The sequence below is a fragment of the Prinia subflava genome, chromosome 20 (assembly GCF_021018805.1).
Source record: "Prinia subflava isolate CZ2003 ecotype Zambia chromosome 20, Cam_Psub_1.2, whole genome shotgun sequence".
NCBI classification, from domain to species: domain Eukaryota; kingdom Metazoa; phylum Chordata; class Aves; order Passeriformes; family Cisticolidae; genus Prinia; species Prinia subflava.
The window spans coordinates 7,236,114-7,257,509 of NC_086266.1; the positions used below are offsets into that span (position 1 = coordinate 7,236,114).

At 42.4% G+C, this 21,396-nt stretch overlaps 1 protein-coding gene and 1 long non-coding RNA gene across 2 annotated transcripts in view; one reads left to right on the forward strand and one right to left on the reverse strand.

Moving 5' to 3' along the window:
* The window catches only part of LOC134560599 (uncharacterized), a 25,898-nt gene extending 20,143 nt beyond the window's left edge, over positions 1-5,755 (forward strand). The window contains exon 3 of the long non-coding RNA XR_010082759.1: positions 5,490-5,755. This is a non-coding gene — a long non-coding RNA (uncharacterized LOC134560599). The remainder of the gene's footprint in view (positions 1-5,489) is intronic.
* On the reverse strand, positions 4,534-18,389 carry LOC134560597 (homeobox protein CDX-4-like). Its single transcript, XM_063416765.1, has 3 exons — positions 17,942-18,389; positions 8,076-8,221; positions 4,534-4,788 (listed from the first exon to the last, which is right to left on the reverse strand). The coding sequence occupies exons 1-3, from the start codon at positions 18,387-18,389 to the stop codon at positions 4,534-4,536; spliced, it is 849 nt and encodes a 282-aa protein (XP_063272835.1).
* Between the last annotated feature and the right edge of the window lie 3,007 nt (positions 18,390-21,396).

Genomic DNA, 21,396 nt, shown 5'->3' on the forward strand with positions numbered 1-21,396 from the left:
AAGAGGGGATATTTCACAATTTCAGTTCTGCCCTGTGTCTGATCCCTACTGGGGATTTGTTTCTCATAAGAGAGCAACAGAAGAAATAAAGATGCCAGCTGTCTGTGAAGCCTTCCTCAGTGGTATTGGGTTTAATTTCATGCTCTGAAGTTTTGGTTATTAACAAATCCTTTTGAAAAATTATGAAAAGTGCTCAGTAGAGAGCTGATTGTATTTACCCTCCTGTCTACCCCTCTTCTAACTGCTTCTAACAACTTATCTTTAATTTCTAAATGTTAAAATGTGTTTTATGAATATATTTCATGGATAAACTGCATCAGTTTTGCTAGGAAGGAATGGTCTGAAGCTAAACGAGGGTCTTACTATTCTGAAATCGAAATTATTTAACTTCTGCTTCAAAATCAATACTGACAGAAATAAGAGCATTCCTTACTGCTCCACAAGCAGCTTGAATTCAGCAGGAGTTACAGAGCCCGTGTGTGAACCCCAGGGTAAATCAATTCTTTAGCAGAACCGTGAAGATGAACAGCAAATCCTCGATGGCCATCGATTCGGTTCCTTCCCGGGCAGTGCGGGGCTCCCGGGCGCGGAGCTGCTCCCTCCTGCCCGGGCGTGGCCGGCTGGGGCCGCTGGCTGCTCCCGGGGAATCCTGCAGGCCGTGTTTGCTGTGGGGTTTCTTGCGGGAGGTAACAAAGGAATCGATTGCCTTCCCTCTTTGCCTGCCACCCGCAGCTTTGTGGTGCTGGCAGCCTGGCATTTCTGCCCCACACATTTAAAGATTATTGTCCGTGTCAAGCCTCTCTGCCTTAGAGGGACTCCTTTGTTGTGGCTTAGATGACCAAGAGCATCCAGGTGTATCTCAATTAACCCTCCATTTACTGTGAGACATTTACAAAGAGGGTTTTTTTAGAGAATTGAAAGAATTTGTGCTCTTTGGGTATGCAAACAGCTGGCAAACATTTTCATCATAAAGCCTGTGGCTATTTCTTTACCTGGCGGGCTTTGCGCCATATTGTGTCCAACTATAACATCCAATGCTGTCTGAAAATGACTCACAGTCATTTTCAGGGATGTGTCATTTCAGTGCCCCTGGACTGCCCCAGCAAACCAAACAAGGGAGCTAAAGCAGAAATGTGCTTTTAATTTGTATGGTAACATCCACAATTAATACATTTTTGAATCTCCTCCTTGGGCAGAAAGTGGCGCACACTTGATGTTCTCTCCTATATCCCTTAATTATTACATAACCCCTCAGCAAGAATTGAAGATTTTGGTTTAGAAATACCGTTTTGAATTGTATATTTTGCTTAGTTGCAAGAAGATTTGGTAGAAGGTGCTGTTTGCTTGGGGTTTTTTTGTACCATCTAGATCACAACTTAGCTGGGAAACAGGGTTTAAAGTTTAGTGAATTCCTCTGAAAATTGGATATTCCTTGATAGTTCTTTTAATCACAATTAGGATTAAGGGCTTAGATATTCCTGTGATGTAGCCTAAGGTATGCTTTTCTTCTTCAAGGCACTTCCCTAACAACCAATCAATCTTCACTGTGCTCTGCTTTAGTGTCCTGAGTTTTCAGATGTGATAAAAGTGATGAGTTATTTGATATACCCAAAGCCATGGAGAAAGTGAGTATTAGCCTGAGGATAGCACCAGTATTTCATAGCCCACAGCGCTGCACCCAAATAATTTCAGCTGATTTGTCTGCAATTTTCTGTCTCTCTTATTTTTATTTGGACAGAGTGCAGCAAGCTAACAGCACTACACAAGCTTCTTAGAGAAAAAGTCACTTCCTTCGGGGTTTGGTGGGCAACTGTTTAAAGGATTAGAGCCCATTGGAAATACTTAAGTGGAGAGATTGCTGAGAATTCTTACAAAAAAATCGAACTGCTTAAAACAGCCACTGGCATAACTCGAAGGTTAATAATCTCTAAGGTATTACCCTGGTTTATAGATACTGCTTTTGGAGCAATAAATTTTAACCTTTGAACATGTGCTTCTGCAAATAAAATCCAGCCTTATTTTGTGTACTTAACAACTTCTGATTGGAAACACATAGCAACCTATAGCAAGCATGCTTTCAGCAAACTGGAGCAGAAATGAAGCAGATCTTCAAAGTGGTCACTTATCTTCCTCAATAACTCTTCTACATGTAAACAAGATAAACCAGGTTGTTCTGCCAGATCCCACTCTCTTTGAATGATGTTTAAATAATTTTAAAGAGAAAGAAGTTGTGTTCAGACACATTTCTTAAAGTCCTTCGTTAAAGTACTTTTGTCATTTTTGAGATGTTAATGCAAAATTAAGCTCTGTCATGAAAATGTGATTAAAATAGGTAGCTGTGTACTTGATTCTGCAGAACCCTGGGGTCAGGCTTCTGATCACTTAGCTAGGGTCTTAATTTATTGTATATCACTGCAAAAGATGAAGTTTTCTTCTGTATTCTTACCTTTTGAAAGTCTAAATCTGGATTTTTAATTTTTTTTTTCTCTAGTCTGCAAGCACAATTCCACTTAATTGGCCAATATGAGGATGCTTTTCCTGTTGAAGCTTTTCCAGTCTCTGTGAAGTTAAATATCTGTGTATATGTGAATAAAATCTCGAACATTTCCCTCTGGCAGCACAATGGCTGTGCTGTGTATTTCCAGTGGATTCCTCCCTTGGGTAGATCCAATGGCTCTTTCCTGGGAGAGCAGTTTGCTTGCAGTGCTCATTGATGAGGATGGGAAATCCCTTTTGTTCCCTGTGCTCTTTGTCATGCTCCTCTCTCCCTGCCGTGTGGAAATCAGTTGGAGACTTTCTGTTGCTGAACTTTGAGTTGCAGCTTCTTCCTCTCCCCTCTGTTACCTGTGCTGTTGGCAGCAAGTGGAGCACCACTGGGGCAGGAATGAGTGGGAATTTTACAGTGCACCCTCTCCATTTCATTGAACTCTGCCTTTGTTTAGCACTGTCCTTCTTGCAGACAAAATGATAAATCAAATTACTAAGTAGTGAAAGCTGCCAGCTCCCTGAACCATTCTGCTCTTCCCAAGCTCCTTTAATTTCTCTAAACTCTTTTACTACCAGTCTTCTTTTAAATTTGATATTGCAATTCAAGAAAAGACTAATCATGAAAATCTGCAGGTTCACTTGCTGCAATACACATCGCAAAATGGTTATGAAAAAAGACATTTATTTTAATGTTCTTTATATACAAAGTAATTTCACATCACCAACATTTTGATACTCTAAAAGTACTATTTGTTATAATTAAAGAACAAACCCAAGAATGTAGTGCCTAAAGGACTTAATGCTCTTAAGTCTTTTTTTTCAACAGTGACTGAGAGATTTCAGGAGGAAAATTCCCATTCCTTGATGGGAATTACTGAGGATAGGCATCCTAAATTTCTTTGCTGCTTTGGACAATGAGAGTGTCAATTCCCAAATCACACATGTGCTCTAAAAATTTTCCTTTGCAGACAAAAGTTTTGCACATGCAATTGGCAATCCTATTGGGGAAATAAGTATCCAGATTATTCTTAAGTACTGATGACCTACCAAATTCTGCTTAGTATGGAAGGGATCAGCCCTTCAGGAATTGAGACCCACATGAAAAATGCTGAGAGGTTTATTTTAAGTGAAGTATTTTGTTTGCTTTTTCTTCTATTAATTTGGTTTCTCAATTGTTATTAGTGTCACAATAACTCATAAAACTAGACCAGATTTAGAATAGGTTGAATGCAATTATTGCATCTTTATCCATGGGCTCTGCTGTCTCATGAAATGCAGTCACTTTTCAAAACACTTACGTTTTTTAAAAGGATTTCTGCCCCACTTTGCTCTTTGTTTTTGGATCCAAAATGAATCTGACATGAATTTTCTTTGTCCAAAAACGAACTCGGGCCAAGATTCACAATTCCAGAATGCTTTGAAAACATTTAAAGTAAGGTTGAAGAGTGCCTGTTTATACCAGTTTATGGAGCATTGGAAATCATACCTGTCAAACCCCCCAAAATCCCAAAAAGCTCATCCCTGAGCTTTGCCCTTAACATGTAGCGAGTGCAACCACGGGCTCCAGGCTTTCCATCGAGTGGGTCCAAACACATCAGGCAGTTTGCATTTCTCGAGATGCATGTGTGAAGTCCACAAGTGGGATCTGTACATGGAGCCTGTGTGGAGATCAAAGGAGCAGGGACGTTCTCCTTCCCTGGGGGTGCGGGATACACACTCACAGCTGCCTCAGCACTGTGGGCTAATTGCCCGGGGCGAGTTTCGGTGCTTTTTTTGTGTCTGCAGTGGAAGCAGCGGCCGTGGCTGCCGCTGGGCTCTCCGTCCCCAGCCGCTCCCAGGCCGAGGGCTCCTTGCGGCACGGGCGTCCTGCCCCGAGGGGCTCCTGCAGTCCCACGGCCCTGGGCAGCCCGTGCTGTGCCGCACCCCTGCAGGTGGCTCTCGGTTCAGTGTCCTTGAAGCTGGCGTGGCCCGGGCCCGTCCCGCCGGGCCCCCGGGTGCTGCAGTGCTCCGGTACCGCTGCGTGGGCTCGGTGCCCCCGCCGCAGCCTCACTGCGAGGCCACCACCTGCTGCAGGCTCCCCCCGTGCTGCAGCCCGCCCATGGGGACGGCGGCCGCGGCCGGGGGCGCCGCGAACAGAGCACCGGGCAGCTCCGGGTGAGTCTGTGCCTCGGGGACCGGCATGGGGCTCACGGAGCCAGAGTCACTCTGCAGAGAGCCCAGGCTGCTGCCCTCGAAGTGAGTCATTTTCTTCTTCATTAATTTCCTCTCTTTGGCTCTGCGGTTCTGGAACCAGATCTTCACCTGCGGACGAGCAGAGGAAAATTGTTTGCAGTTGCTACCAGACTGAATGTGGTTCTTTGTGAGTTTAGTCACAGAATCACAGGTAAAATCAGTGGCGTGAGGACCACTGAGAAAGGCAACGCCAAACTGAGACAACAGAGCTGTTTGCTTGTGTTTCGTACATGTAACCTTTCCTATCTAGTAATAAAATATTTAATAATATATAAATATTATATTATATTACATTACATTGCATTAGTAATATAATAGATAATAGATAATGTATATTATCTATTATATATTATATAATCTATTATATAATAAATAATATAAAATATTTATTAGTAACCTGATAAAAAGTGAATTTTGTGGTTAGTTCAGTTATTTCTTTATGGAATGAGCTTTGATTTATTCAGTTTCTTGAAACAGAATTGAACAGAATAGAATCTCATGTGTCCTAGTGATTGCCAAAATGATGCATGAGTATTGTTACATTGAAAACTGTATGCCCTAGTCAGGGCAAGCCAAGATCTGCTACTGGCCTATCAACTGAGACACAAAAGCTTTCCTGCTTGGATGGTGCACGTTAATTAGTGAGTTCCAGTGTGGAAGCCAGTGGAAATTCACTTCTGAGCAGAATTTCATCAGCAATACACAACATTAATTCAAAATATTGTCTTAGCAGTGCCTGAATAGCTGAGTGCCTTCTGCTTCATTTGTAGATGGCGCCAGACTCTGCTGCTGCTTCCCACAGTGCAGTGCCACCCGTGTCCCTGCCCTGGCACGGGCACAGCCACCTCGGGAAGGAAGGGAGCACCTGCTGAAGGTGGATCTTGATTGGGGTGGGACAGGTGAGGGCGTGAGCTGAAGGTGAGTAATGGTCAGAAAAAATCCTGCGGAGCTTGCTGAGGTGTGAAATGTTCTGTGCTAACTGGACTGGCTGTGGCTGTGAGTCCCCAGGGCTGGGTTTGAAGCTGTGCACTGCAGATGTTTATCCTTGGAAGGGGCTCTGGATCACATCCAGACAGTGTCACAAGTCAAGCTACCTCGTTCAGGTTTGTTGTGTTTTCTTGTTCAGACAGCTAAGGAAACACTTCTGTCACCATCTTCTGTAACCCAAAGGAAAAAAATCAATACTTTGCTGAGAAATACTGGTCTGGTCAGTTATTTTTTCCTAGAAACTAAAAAGGAAAAGAGAATAATGACTGGAAAGGAGGTAAAACAGTGAGAGATGATAACACCTGTGACTACCAGGTTGTGTTTTACAAGAAGATCACTGGTGAAGCCCAACAAAACCTCTTTAAGAACTCTCTGGAACAGTCTCAAGGTGCTTCTTCTTAAGCCATTATTATTCCATTTTATAGTTGAAGGATTCAAGTACATGCAAAGCCTGTGAAAATTTAAACCAGGTCTCTTAAGGCCCAGGCTGTCATCTGAGATGTTTGGCAGTTCCTTCGCTGTCTTAGTTCTGGAATATCATTTCAGTACCAAATTATGTTCCATTAAACGAGTCTCAAGCCTTCTCAGATCTCTTGTGTTCTGACTCTAAGGATAATCCAGATTTTCTCATACATTTGCCAAAATGTATGAAAAGATGAAACAGTCTAAAAACTAACCCAACATTTCAGAATTACCCCCTGGCTTCAGTGCTCTTACCTGCCTGTGAATTGAGGTTTTATTCTGGTTTGTTGTTAAACTAGGGAAGCAGATCTGCAGAGAGAAATTAGGCACTTCAGGGTCGTGTGCCAATTATCCGATAAGTCCAAGTAAGAGCAGGTCTGTAATGTCAGATGAGAAACTGGCAGGGCCAGTTGCATCTGTCTGATTTATTCTTTACCTGTTGCCCTCCTTCCTTTCCATATATTTTTTCCATGCAATTCTCTCTTCCCTGAAGTCTGATTTTCTCTCTTCCTTCTCATCCTTGTCATCTCCTTTATTTGTGTGTCCTTCCTATGTTAACAGTGCTTCACTTTGCCTTTCTTTCCTTCATTAGATATTTCCTTCTTTGTTCGAGCAATTGTTCTTTGTCCTTTTGAGATATTCCTTCCAGGGAATGTTGGATTTTGGCAGAAGCAGAAAAAAAGCTTTTCCAGAAAATCAATTCAGGTTTTAGGTGGTGTGCAGAGGAATTTGGGACAGAACAGTGTGTGTTGAGCTGTGTTTATATGATGGAGTTGTTTAATTTGTACAAAAGGGTGGTGGTGGGAGTCTATCAGGTATTTTTTACTTAATCTTCCATTTTCAAAATATACTTCAGAGATGTAGGTTGTATGAATTGTAATTAATTTTGTTCATGATATATTGATGAAGAACAAATATTGCAAAAGCTGTTGCCAAATTTCCCCAATATATTCAAAGAAAGAGATCACGTATTTTTGTTTTGCCTCTTCAAATACACTAACAAAAATATTCTTCAGGAACTATCACTGAGCTAGGAAGTTTCAAATAAATATCACTGGTTGTGTACAGAAGCAGGGCCATAATATTCAAATTCAGCATAATTAAGTCAAATTATGAATGTTTTAACAGCCAGCAAAAAGACACATAGTGTATTTTTTATACCTGGCTGAAACAATTTTAATTTTCAACAGTTAAATCCTGGCATTCAGCAGCAGACTGAGGAATATTTGCAAAATGGGTGTTTGTTTCTCCTTTTCTGTGAGCTCAGTGGGTGCTGTGTGAGCCAAGTTCAAGCTGGATGGACAGAGCTGCAGCTGGGTGGGTTCTGGGCTGTTCCTGCTGCAGAGCCCATAAAACAACAGTGAATCAGGGCTAATCATGGGACTGTGTTATGATTTATCTGCTGGGAACAGAAGTGGAATTTGGAGGGGAGCACATGGGGCAGGAGAAGGGAGTAGCACTTATGTAGGAAATCTTGAACAAAAGGTACAAGGCAGCCAAGGAAACAAAACCCTTCAAGTGTCCTGAACATACTTGAGCTCATCACTTCCACCTCTGCTAGGACTGACCTTGTTGGATTGGGTTATGGAATTCCCACTGATGTCAGCAGAACCAGGACTTCTGCTTCTGAAAGTTCAGCACGAAATTCTCCCTGCTGCCACAGCCCAGAGAGAAATCCAGGCAGGATTTTGGTGCTGTGGTTTAACTCGTGTTTGTCAGAATGTGAATAAGTTGGTGTTTGCATTTCCTGGGTTATTGCACAGCTCTGGTTTGGGTTCTACTGCAAAGGGAACCCAGTGCTTGGTTACTGGAGGCATTAACATTTCTGTATCCTTTACCATACAGTTATCTCCTCAGCAGCAATCATAAATGCAAAGGAAAGCCTGGATGGGGGATCCATACTCTACCTGTCTCTCGGAAAGTCTTAGGTTTGCAGCAAGTTCAGACTTCCTTCTGATTGTAATGTATCTGTTGTAATGAAACTCCTTCTCTAATTCTAATCTCTGATGATCTGTGTAAACCACTCGGTACTTCTCTCTTGTTCTTGTTTTACCTGTTTTGAAAGAAGAACACATTGCTTCAAGCTAGAATTTTTTCACTTTAATAACACAAAATATCTGGCTTTACATATGAAAATATCTGGGGGGATTTTAGGCCTGATTCTCTATGCACTTACCCAGAGTAACTCCCTTGACTCGGTCTTGATTTACAACACAGGAGGTTCATCCCATCAGATATTAGGTTTGCTCCTTAGTAAATAGATAATAAACTGCTTCTTGTGTTCTTTCTCAGTCTTGTGTTATCATTTGGGAAAGGGAAGGCATTCCTGGTAAGAATAAGGAGCCAGGAAACCTGGGTGCTCTTCCCAGCTCTGCTGCAAGCTTCCTGCCTGGTACTGAATTGCTCTTATCTCTGTCCCTAGAGCTGCCACTCTTACTTGCCTCAGAGAAAATTGTGAAGGACATTTTACTGCACAGAAAATACTGACAGCTTCCAAAGTTCCTCACTTCTTGTTGCTGGAAAAATTCCTACAACGTTGTGATTGTTACTGCAATTTGGAGGTTGTGTTTTCCTGTCAGGTCTGGCACAATCTGCCCACGACCTGATAACAGCACAGGGAACAGTAACATAGATTTTCAGATGACAGTTCATAAAAGAGAGAAAAGGCAAGCAATAATACTTCACAATGGGCAGGGACAGCAGCATCTGCTGCTTTGGGAGCACACTGCTGCCTCCCCTCAGCTGTGGGTGCAGCTGAGTGGAGCAGACACGGCTCAGCAGCATCCAGGGCATTAAAAGGCAATGGCAGATGACAGGAGCCAGGGAACACAGATGCAAGGAGCTGAAATGCTGTGGATTCCATATGGGGTCATTTCTGAGGCCAGAATGTGTGGCTGCTCTGAAAGCAAGCTGAGAATGGGAAAGGCTGCTGCTGGTTTGCTTCCTCTGTGGTTTCTGCTCATATTTGGCAATCAATATATTGGAGATCAGCACCTGCTTAAAGCCAAAGCCTGAGGTCTTCCCACATCTTTAACAGACTGGATCAGTGTTAAGACCAGTGTTGTCATCTTTGCTGACCACAATCTTACAATTTTTGATGCTTCCTTATTTACCTGTATTTATATGGACATTCCTACAGCTGTGCATACTTAGCCAGTGAATTGTCTGGGACAGGGAATACATTTTCAGTATTTTTTTGCTCTGTGTTCCATTGTGGTGCTAGAGGTTGTGAATCTGTCCTCAGTGGTCCCTGCAGCAGAAGAGGTTCAGGTTCTCTCAGGTGATGCACAGAACTCGAGGTGTTTGTACCTGTACCTCTCTGCTGTTGCTGCAGGGGTCTTGTGGCTTTGCACAGCAGCTCCTGTTTGCTTATAGAGCTTTTTCTGACAAGGCTGTAGGGATGCCTAACTCCTCAAAAAACAGCTGCCACAAACTCCTAATAATTACACTCTAATAAGAGCAGGTAATTTTGATTGGGGTGAAATAGATTGTCAGGCAAGAAGGTGGTAAATTTTAGTGTCTGAGTAGATCCTGATGGCCCAAAGCCCCAGAGCCACCAGCGTTCCCTGGCTGGAGAGAGGAGCTGCAGGGCTCATCTCAGTGCTGCCAAAGGCCTCACCCAGCCCCTCTTTCCCACTCCCCTTGCTTTTGATGTTTCATCGCACCCAAAGATCAGAATTCAGGGTACAGGACTACAGCAGAGTCTTGGGTAAATGTTTTTCCCCCAGCTGTGGAGGGAGATGTGATGTCTCTTCATTTTTTATAGAATATATTTAAAGTTAGCCTTGCCTTCCACTTGCCATGCACAACATATAGGGTCACTTTCACCTCTTCCAGTATTTGACAGTCAGGACTTTGCCATTTCTAAGAATTGTTGGCTCACCAACCTACTGCTTGAACTAGAAGTTTCTTCAGGCTCTGCTCCTCTTTGAACTATTTGTATAGATCCCAGAGCCAGAGCTGGTGAGCACTGGATGTCCTGGGCAGTGCAATAAAAAAAATAAATCCTGTAAATAAATCCTGTAAATAAATCCTTTCATAGCCTGGATGGGGATGGTTCTGGTTCACCCTGCAAGACAGGGGTTCTCTGGGACTCTCCCCAGGCTTCTACAGCCAAGTCTTCAGCAGAATTTCATCCTTCAGCTTCCATGTTCCAGCCCTGGGGGAGCATCAATAGTGCCTTTGCAATGCTCTGGGCATCATCCAACCCTTCTTAAGGCCATCAGCCTGATTACTTGGAATATTTCAATAGGGAAAATAGGTCTGGGGTTACTCCTTAGGCCGGAGGTTCTGCAGCCAAACTCCCTTGTCTCAGATCTGTTACCTGCCCGTGAAGCTGCTGCCTGGCTGGGGGAGATGTACAGGAGTTCTCATTCACTGCATTTCCAGCACTGTGAAACTGCAGTGGAAGCAGAATTAGCCCAGGGAGGTTTACACCGATAATCAAGTGAAAAGTGCTGCTAATTTTACAACATTAAGGTAAGAGTTGTAGAGCCTCTAAGGAACAGCAGTGATTCAGTTCAGTCCACATAAATACCAGGACATTTGTCTTCCTTCACCAGAAGTGTAAATTGTTTGTTTAACATATGGTCACCTGTGGTGCTTTAATGCCTCACTTGATATTTTTTAACTTTTGATCTCTCTAACTGGTGGTTTGGTTAAGGGTTTTTTTCCTCTTCAAATGAGAATCTGGGGTCATTCTACGGGACAAAATGTTTAACATGTTTCCTTAGTGTCCTTTGTGTTGTTAAGATGGAGTACACAAAAGAGCAACAAGGTGATCTTATCTTGACCTCTATTCTCATTCAGAAGGCACAGACAAATATCAAATGTTCCTCTATTGCCAAAACAAGGTGGTAAACTTCAAGAAAAACCTTCCTGTTTCTGGTTTTAAGTGCTTAAACCCTTATTACCTGAATAAGAGAGGGTTGTGTTTGTTTTGTTTTTGTTTTTTTTTTTCTTTTTAAGTTGAAGAAGAAATTAAATATGGAAAACAGAACTCTCTCCCAAAAGATCCTTTAATTCTGTATGAGTTACTCTCAGGTTTTTTTTTTTTTTTTTTAGTGGAACTGATAATATCTGGATTCTTTTAGAAGAAAGATTGGGAGCTTTGACATCTAATTTCTTTCTTAAAGTTAAGAAAATGAGTTAAAAAGTACAAAAGCAAAACTAAGGAAATTCTGAGAAATGCTCCAAGAAAAATTCTCTGATGTGTCACATAAATCTTATCTTTAATAATTTGATTTTTTTCTCTGTGTAAAGTAACACTGTCTATGGGAGACAAGAGACAGTGGGAGCTGAGATCTGCCAGAGCCTTCCAAGAGATACTTTTAGCTCTGGCAGAGCCATGTTTTAGTTTGTTAGGCCTTTACTCTCCTTGATGTCAGTGAGAGTCTTCCTACAGCCTTTGTTGTATTCTGGGCTGGAATTAGTCTGCACATGGCATTTCCTTTCAAAGGCAAAGCACACTTTTATTTGCCAGAGTTAACAAACAGCAGCAGCAGAACCCATCCCTAAACAGTTTGGGACTTCAGCTTCTAAATTCCATCTGTCAGACAGAGCAGATCCACTCTGGTGTGTTCTGCACACCTACTAGTTTTAATTTTAACTTCATTAATTTAATTGCATTAATTTTATTTCCAGGAGAAATATTACTTGAGTAAAATTTGAGGTGGGACTAATGGATTGACCCCATAGCCAGTGGGAGGATGTTCTTCATTTCTCAGGACATAATGGCAGAATTCAATGATGCAATGATAAAAGTTCTTGTATTAATCCAATTCTTTAGTGAAATCCTGCATATTTTCCTCAATTAGGTGAATGAAATAGCCAACATTTGACCTTGTGCCATGTTAATCCTTTGTTAGTGCCAGGTTAAAATGATAATCAGCAATGGTGTGTCAGCTCTATAGGGAACATGTTCTGGTGTGGACAGTTATACCATGGAATTGTGCTTGGGGAGGTTATTGGTGCTCGGGTGGAAGAGAAATGAAACAAAAGGGCTTTGAAGCAGCCACCTTTGCAGCCTGCCTGCCTTTGTGCTGGGGGAGTGGATTTCCTGGCTTTAATGAGCTAGAGAAGAAGAGGGAGTTTTGTCAAAACCCTCTTTTGCACTAGTGGTGACTGAGGAGTGCCTTTGGACCAGCAAGAAATCCAACATTTCAGAGCTGGGAATCTTTTCATGGGCTATAATTTAACAATACTGTTCCATCACACCCACTCCGGCAATTTTTGTGACTGGCCAAGTTTTGAGTTGGGGGAAGGGAACAGTTTTCCCATTGGTCATAAAATTCACAGAGTATTTCTTCTGAAGACAATAAAGCTGGGAGAAGGCCTCTTTATTTGCTGTGAAAATCATCACCCTTTCCGGCAATATAACTCCTGAAGAAAGGAGGGAGAAGGAAGAGACAAGACTGCATATCAAAGCAAAGCGAAGTGTTAAAAGGGTCTGTTGCCTCAATATGACAGATAGGCCTCAAAACCTCAGACAATGTGGGCCAGGAAAGGAAAAAAAAACCCCAAAACACCATCGGACCTCACAACTAGTTTACAAAGCAAAATAAATTAGCATTAGAACCAGCCCTCTTTCAGAGCCTCCTCTCTTAACTTTTCAGGAATATTCTGCAAGCACTGAAAGCAGCATCTTTCATAAAATCCAGAAGCTGCCTGAAGATGTCCTAGGGTAGGATAGTGTGGGATTACTGTGGGGTTGCTGACAAAGCATTGCAGCCTGGATTCCAGGGTTTAGCAGTGCTTCAGAGGAAGTTATCCTGTCCTTGGTGGCTGGATGTTACCTTAAATCATCCCAGAAATGTGAAAGAGCTTCTGGCCTGAGGATATGCTCAGTTACCACCTGCATCTCTCTGTTACTTTAGTATTAAAAACTGATGTTAATTTTTGAGTTTATAAAGATACAGGCTGACAGAGAGCAGGCCTCAGAGTTTTGTTTTGGACTTTAACTACTTATGTACTTTAAAAGTGTAGGAGAAGTAAGGGGCACATTCTCCCTGATTTAAGTCAGTAATTTCACAGACTTAATTGAAGTTGTGAAGCAAAAGTAATTTGAAATAAGTTTTGAAAATAAACATTGTGCTGCACATGATGTTTCATGATGTTTTGTAAAGCTAAATTAAAAACCTCACCATGTAATGTATTAGAAAATGTGGCATAGATCCATATATGTGTATCCTATTCCTGCCAGAAACCTTGGTGTGATAAGTAGAAGTCCTGGTTCTGTGCATTACTGCAAAGTTAGGTGCTAAAGGTTTGTGAAACTCGGTGAAATTTTGTGTTTGTATTTTCTGCTGCATCTTGCTCATCTGCTCTTTTATACATGTTCAGATTGTACATGCTGAAAAAACCAGAATAGAATCATAGAATTGAAACCTTTCAACAGACTTGAATTTTCCCTTCTGTTTTCAGTTTTGAATATGTTCTGCTATTCTGGAATAAAGCTCATTGGCCATATTCTGTCCTTCTCTTTGCTAGTGTAAACTTTTCTCTTCATCTTCATCGTACAGAAGGAATTGAATCCAAAGCAGAGTCATTTTTATTTCTTTAAACAATGATTGGACAGGCAGAAGCACCCACCCTGCAGAAAATGTAGGTGGATTTCTGAGTGAGAAACCAGGGGAAATCCCATTGCCAATGATGCGTAAAAGGAAACAGACTGAGATTTTCCCCAAGTGTTGTGTGTTCTTTAGCATTCAGCATTTTACAGGAATGACCTCTCAAGAGGCTTGTTCCTCTTCCTTAGATTTGGGGTAATATAACTTCTTCCTTCAAAGACTGTGCTACATTTACAGTGCTTTAGTCATGATGCTCTCAGGTCTCCTGCCATCAGCAGCAGAAAACTGTCTTTTTGTCTGCAGAGTAAATTTTTGTTGAAGAAGAATGATAGGAGAGTTGTCATCTGCAGGAAAAAATCTCTCCTCTGAATCAGTTCCAAACTTGTTTCCAAACTTGTCCCCACCCTGTTTTATGGTAACATAAGTGCAGATCCTAAGGTGCACTTTCAGCTTTGTGAGCACATTCTCCTGGGAGTTCACTGCTCAAACTCAGTGTTTTGGGCACACTTTTACTACAGGTGTGTGTTGTTTTCTCACACAGTCATAAAGTCAAGTCTACTCCTGTGTGAGTGATGACACAGCTCCATAAAATCCTGAAATCAACAGGACGAGATTTGTAGCTTCTTCTAAGGTGGTTTTATTCTACTTTCCATCAAAGAATTTACCTGTAATTATGTCTCCTGTGTGTGTGTGTGTGTGGAATCACCACCTCACGTTTCTAGCTGTGGCTTTGTTCTGTTCTGTGTTACAGTTGCTCCTTGTCCTGGCTGTGCTCACCCTCTCAAGGGGACACTGAGGAGACAGGAGCAGTGTAAGGAGCAGAGTCTTTTAGTGTTTGTGGCTGCAAATCCTGAGCACTCAGTGCTTCCTCCGAGCGTTCTGAGCCAAAACACATTGGCTTTTTCCTGTCCCCTCAGCACCCTGAGGAGTGCAGACACCGGGCCCTGGGTTCTGTGTGTGCTGCACTGAGGAGCAAACCCCAATCCCTGCAGTGCCAGGGCAGGGACAGACACTCAGCCACCCCTCAGTCAGAGAAAGAAGCATGCACGAAAGCTCAGCAGGGCTTTTCTGCAGGAAATGCATTCTAGTAGTATTAAATCAGGATAATCTCACATTAAATAGTGAGATCTTCCACAAATTTCACTTCACATCAGTTGAACACATGGTTCTACACTGATGTTGTTTTTAAAGTTACAGAGTAAAACTTGAAATTATTTCTTCCTTTGTTTCAAGTTAGTTGTGTAGATAACAGTGTCAAAAGACCTGGAGGGCATGAGGCAGTGGTAGAAATAGCAATAAAGTGCTTTGTTTGTCATCTGTCAGGACATGAGGCTGCAAAGCAGCAGTAAGAGAAGATAACCATGAAATCTCTGGAGATGGGAATGCCATGGATTCAGGGCCTTGTCTCTGTAGCTGCTCCAAGCCAGAGTGAACCTTTGGCAAGAATCTCTCCCAGTCTTAAAGGGATAACATTACAGGAACATTTCTTTCAAACTTCTGAGAATATCTTGCAAAAATTACTTGCTTTAATAATTGTTTTCACAGTGAAATATTATTGGTAGTATGAGTATTGATAATTAGTGCTTTGCAGCATGTAATGAATAAATAACAAATTTAATTAATGTCTGTTATGATCAACTCAGGTAAGTTTGAGCCACATTTTTTTCATCATTAAGAACAGTAGTTTGTATCTATCCACAGGGAATAAGGAAAGCTGATAAATAATATGTGATTCCTTCATTCTTGAAACACCAAACTTTCACTGAAATTCCCACAGGTTTTGTAAAGAGACAGAAGGATAATGCTCAGTGAACAGAGACAGCTTTAAGGATGTGAAAAGAATTGGATTCCATCTAAGAAAACAATGAGGGGTTTGATCAGGATCCAGCAAACAACATTTGCAGTGAGCCTGGTCACCCATCTGAAATCACTGCAACACCTGCGTGCACAGAACCAAACTCACTCAGGTGCTTTCCTAGAGCTGACACTGCTGCAAGGGCAAATATTTTAAAATTATTTCATTTTTTGGGAAACCATGAAGGACAACAGTGCCCTTGCTTTTAAACAGAAAAAGACAGAGGATAAGGAGTGGAGGAAGAGAAGGGAACCAGCTCCAGTGAAGGAGATCTGCTGGCACTGAGCCTGCCTGGCCTAGCAGAAGAACTAATATATAAGAGGGAAAGAAGGAGAATTCCTTCTCTGGATTTTTCCCTAAAGCAGCACTCAGTAGCTTTTAAATGGAGCCTTCCCCTGGCCCACAGGCATTTGGGAGGGTCTGTTCCTGTGGCCTGCTGATTTCTGCAGTTCTAGACACAAGGACGCTCAATGTCTTGTTAGACCACTCCAGAAAGGAGACACTCCCAGCCCTCCTGTGACTGCTCTGACCTTTGCAGGCTTGAAATTTGGAAAGTTGGAAATGTCTAAGTGCTTATTGTGCAGCAATTAGAATGTGATATTTTATATTATATGTATCTGTATCTCTCTATATCTCTATATCTATGTATTTCTCTCTCTATATATCTCTATATATGTGCTGTATCAATCTATCCAGTGTCCCACTATCAAAGGGACAGCACAGAACAAATCAGGCCTTGCTCCCTTGGTGTGATTGGAATCCACAGAAGCACAAAGCAGGTAAAGAAGGGATGAGGAACAGTGGGTTTTGTGAGTAAGGGTTCTGCCATCTGTAAATCCCACAATTTGTGAGCAATTTTGTTGCCCTTGTAAATACTCCTCAAAAGTAAGCTGCAAGTTTTTTTCGAAACAGGCCTTCTCTTGTTTTTTCTTGGATAATATTCAGTGAAGAACAAATACGATTTTAAAGATATGAACTATTATCCTCCCAAATTCTTATTCACACAGAGCAACAGCCTTTTCTGATTGTTCTGTTGAATTCTGTGGACTCTCCATGAACTAAAGTTGTGTTCAGCAGGAGTGAGGAGGACTCTGCCCATACAAATTAGATGCATTATTTTAATACAGACAGCTTTTCTATGCAGTTGCTTTCAATTCTCGAATGTCTGTTTTAAGTAATTGCTTTTCCACCAGAGATTGATTCAGTCCCTGCTTTGAAGACTTTTATTTACAGGTACATGTGGAGGGAGGGAAAGGGAAGGAAACTTCCTGGGATGCAACACTGAAATACTGGGAGCATCTCTTTAGGGGAGGAATTGAGCATCCCTAATTTCTACTGATCTCAGTGCATGTCAAAGTGCTCAGCACCTCAGGATCAAATACTTTCATACAGCAGATTGTGCCTCTGTTCTTTTCAGGCAGTTTTCCCTCTTTTCCTTTTTCTTCTCCCCTTTCTTGTTGAATATTTTTTTCATAGACAGGGTGCAGATATTTGTTTTAGGGATACTCAGTATTTATATTTTTTCTCTTGTTCCTCCTCCCAATCAAACAGAACCTTTCCATCAAGCTTCATGGCTTTTTTTACTGCTTAAATACAACTGAAGAATTGTTTTGTACTCCTTGACTGTCATGCAGCAGAGCCTGATCTGTGGCTGTATTACCAGGCTGTGTTACCATGGATTTTTTTATTCCTGCATATCCTGAGAGCTGCTACTATGACATGATGCAAGCCTTTCCTTATCATTCCTGTTTTTAAAGCATTGACTCATTGTTTGGTCTTGCAAATCTCATTTCAGTGTTCTGAGGTTTGGAGGGGTTGTTTCTGCTAGAAAGCCTCACTGCCAACCCCTGCTGAGTATATTTTACTTGAACTTTTCCTAGGTACTCCAAAACTTGAGGAAAGTAGGCAAAGAATAGGTGGCAGTGAACACAATACTTTCTGTTTCATCCCAATCTACAGGACTCCTATTAAAAACAACCATTGGCTATCACAAACTTTAAAAACATACCTGAAGTGAGAAGTGAAAGGGCATTGCTTTTCATTTCCCACAGGATTAAAGGCCAAGCAAGAAACGTAAGAAACAACCAAGTGCTCAAACCCGTCATCCAGTAATTGAACCAATATTTTAATCAACTGCTCAAACCCATCATCCAGTAATTGAACCAATATTTTAATCAACTGCTCAAACTCAGCATCCAACAATTGAACCAATATTCAACTGCTGGCAAGAGAATCCTTCAGAGCCATCAGGATCTTTATTAATCTGAATCCAGGGAACCTGGCAAAACCCCCACAACGACACAACAAGCAAAAAACCTCTTCTCAGCCCAAACCCTCCGCGCCCTCCTACCTGTGGAGGTGGATTGCACCGTTTTCCTCATCCACTCGTAGGAGCTGTGCCTTTGGCTGCTGGGGGAGATCTGCTGGGCATTAATTGTCTCTCCGGGAGGCAAGGCCGCAGCAGCAGCAGCAGCAGCAGCAGCGGGGTGCAGGGAGCTGTAGTCAGCAGAGCTGTAGGAGCCCTGGCCAGGGGACGAGCCATTGATGTGGGCAGCGGGCCCGGCGCCGGACGGGCCTGGGCCGTAGGCGCTCCAGTCCTCGCGCTGGGGGCCGTAGTGGGAGCCCCAGGCCGGCGCCGCCTGCCCGTGGCCGTCCAGGCCTGGCACAGGGTGGTATCCCATGTACTCGGGGTAGGCCGGGGCGGACACGAAGTTCTGCACGGGCAGGTTGTTGCTGGTGCACCTTGCGGATCCTGGATACATGCTGGTGTCTTTATCCAACAGATAGCTCACGTACATGGTGCTCACAGCCGGCCTTTGTCTCGCCGGGACATCCTGCTCCTCACAGGGTTTGTTTGATCTCCCTTCCCCTCCTCTTTCTTTCTCTCTTTTCTAGCCCAGCCTGGCTCTATAAATGACTCCTGCTAGCCCTGATGTCCCTTTACTACACATGATTAACAATGGTTTTACCAGGTGCTGGTGGTAACAGTTTACTAAGGTCCTGCCTGATGTCACAGATAACTGCCTGCCCCAAAATTACATTTGCATTCAAATGAAGGGCTGCCCATGCAGGCAACCCCACCTTGCTGCTAGTTCCAGGGCTTCCTTTCTCACAGATCTTTATGGATTGCCAGCCCCGTTCTTTACTTTGAGAATGTGGTTTGAAATCTCGTGGTCTTCCAGCAGAGCCGAGTGTGTAGTTAACCATAACTGCTCAGGCAGTAGAAGTTGTATTTTTCTTGAGCAGTGCGTGTCAGGATCTCACTTCAGGCACTCAGAGTTACTCAAAGCCTGCTGTCTGCTGGTCCAGTAGTAGTTCTGCTCTATTTTTTTAAAAGCTAAACCCAAAGGAGCAGTTCAGTATTTAACTGCAGCTCTTACAGAGCTCCTCACATGAGCACTCTTCTTGACTTCAGCTCTTCATCTGTGTGGGAGAGCACTTAGAAACCACAGTAATCCCGGTGATTTTACCATTACAAAGGATATACAAGGAGTCTCATAGTCATTTTGAGCATTTGTTCATACGAATAGTCTTGTTGATGTTAGCAAGCTATTCATGAGCTGGCTGCTTGCCACGGTGATTGAAGTTCCTCTATTCTAACCTCCAGTGTTCACAGAAAGGGAATCTGTTATTGAGAGAATGCAGAATTTGTCACTTTCCCTGTGCTTACGTGTTGGTTGTGATATTGAAATGAGTGATAGTTTTCCCTGAAGGTTTTTTTTTTTTGTTCTCATTGCTGTGCTTCTTCACAATAAGTAACACCTTTTCTCGGAAATATGGGAACAAATTATAGCTTTTTAGCTCAGGAAAGCAGTTTCCTAACTTTCAGGGACAATCTGATGTTTGTGAGTAACAAATCCCTATGAGATCATCTGTGACCGGGAGCAAGGAGAGAAAGTGTGGATTTCTTTTTCTAAACGAGATAGATGCCTTAGCACTGCCTCTTAATGGCAGTTCAGCCTGTTTTCATTCCTGTTCCTTTAACGATGTGATACTCAATTGCACCTTTATTAATCATCCCACTTGTTAAAAGGAGTTTTTCCTTAAACAGGTGCAAAGTATAATGAGTTTTTCCTTTGTTCAGAGGTGTATTTTTTCTCGGAGTCTTTTGCACTTTAACACCATTTAAATATCCAGGTTCTGGGAGGAAGGAATCACTCTGCACACCTGACAACACCGTTGTTTCCTTCAGTGAGAGAACGGTGTCCTTAGGCTGCAGTCACAATGTGCCTTGGGGCTGGAGTCGTGGAAAAAGCTTTTTTGACTGATAATTTCAGAAGCACAGCTACCTGCTCAGAGTATTTCAGATTGTCCTGCTGTGCACTCCAAAATATTTGTGCTCTTTGGCTCATTTTCTTGTTTTTGAGGGCTGATGTTGTGTCGGTGTAATTGCTGCAAGGTATTTTAAAAATCATTAGGTGGCGGGAAGTTGCCAGAAGCTGTTTCTGCTGCTTGCATATGTGAGCTTACTCGCTTGCAATTTGCACATCTGTGACAGCTGGCCACTCAGAATTACCCAGCAGAGCTGCCGGGAAGGACTTCCCAAATCCAGGGAAGTCAGTGATCAGTGGGTCATGGATCTGAACTGCTTAATTCTGCTGCAGCAGCAAAATAAATCACAGTTGTCTAATTTAGAATTAGGCGTCTCTGGACAGCCTGTCTACAGTTAGTGTGATTTTAATGTAGTGGGATCTTCTTACTTTTTAACTCAAGTGTTCTTCTTCCTTCTCAAATTTAGAGTACTGTGGTTGCTCAGTAGCTCTTGAGTGCTGAAATAGTTACAAAGAAAAATTCTTTTCATCTTTTTGCTGTAAGTTGGTTTCATTTCCTTTCTTCCTCTTCAAAACTGCTGAAGCCTCATCCTTGTAGGTGTTTCATGCCTCTCCTGAGTGCAGGTGTAGCAATAAATCAGCCAGAGGAAGAAGCAGCATTTTCTCCTTTACTGGAGCCCTCCAGCTGTCTGCAAAATGTTCTAATTATGTTCTTTCAAGGAAACTTTTCCTGCCTTATCTGCCTGATACAGCCCAACACAGAGCTCTGCAGAAGGGCTGAGTTGGAGCTGCCCTTGTTCAGTGTTCAGGAATGTTGGATACACCAGGCTCCAGCCATGGATTCATTCTCTCCCAGTGCAGCATTGCTCCACAAGGAACATTTTGGTCCATATTTCACAATGGTTTAATTTGTGTCATGGGAGCTACTGAAAGCAGTAAAATGGTGATTATTCCTGTGTATTAGAAAAATCACATCAAATAGCTTTTGATGCTTTCAATAATACAAGGATATAATGACATGGAAGGAGATTCTTCCTCTTCCATAGTGCCTAAAGAAAGGGCTTTACAATCTGGGATGGCTGAACTGGCAGTGCTTTGCTCCTCTGGCCACATGCTGTGCCCACAAAGCAGGAAACTGCATCCTTTGGATTCCTGAGTACCCTGAGCTGGTCTGGCTCCAGCAAGCTGCACTTTATCTTTGGTTAGCCCAGGCTTTTATCATTTATGTCATTTCAATCTTACCTATTAGTTAAACCACAGTCATTTGACTGTAATTGCTGGAGCTATGTGAATAGTCACGTATTAATATAGTTAATTTAAAATGAAATATTTTCAAAAGTTCTCAAATGCAAAGTGAATGGAAATGAGAAATCGCCCTGAGTTCTCAAGAGGGAAAAGAACTTTACTGAGATGATCCTAAAACACCTTTACCCTTCGGCCTCTCTAAGATGCATTTTTCTAGTTCTGAATTTGAATAGTTTCCAAGCTGGGAAGTGGTGTCCACCAGAGGTCCTGGATGGGAAAACATCTCTGC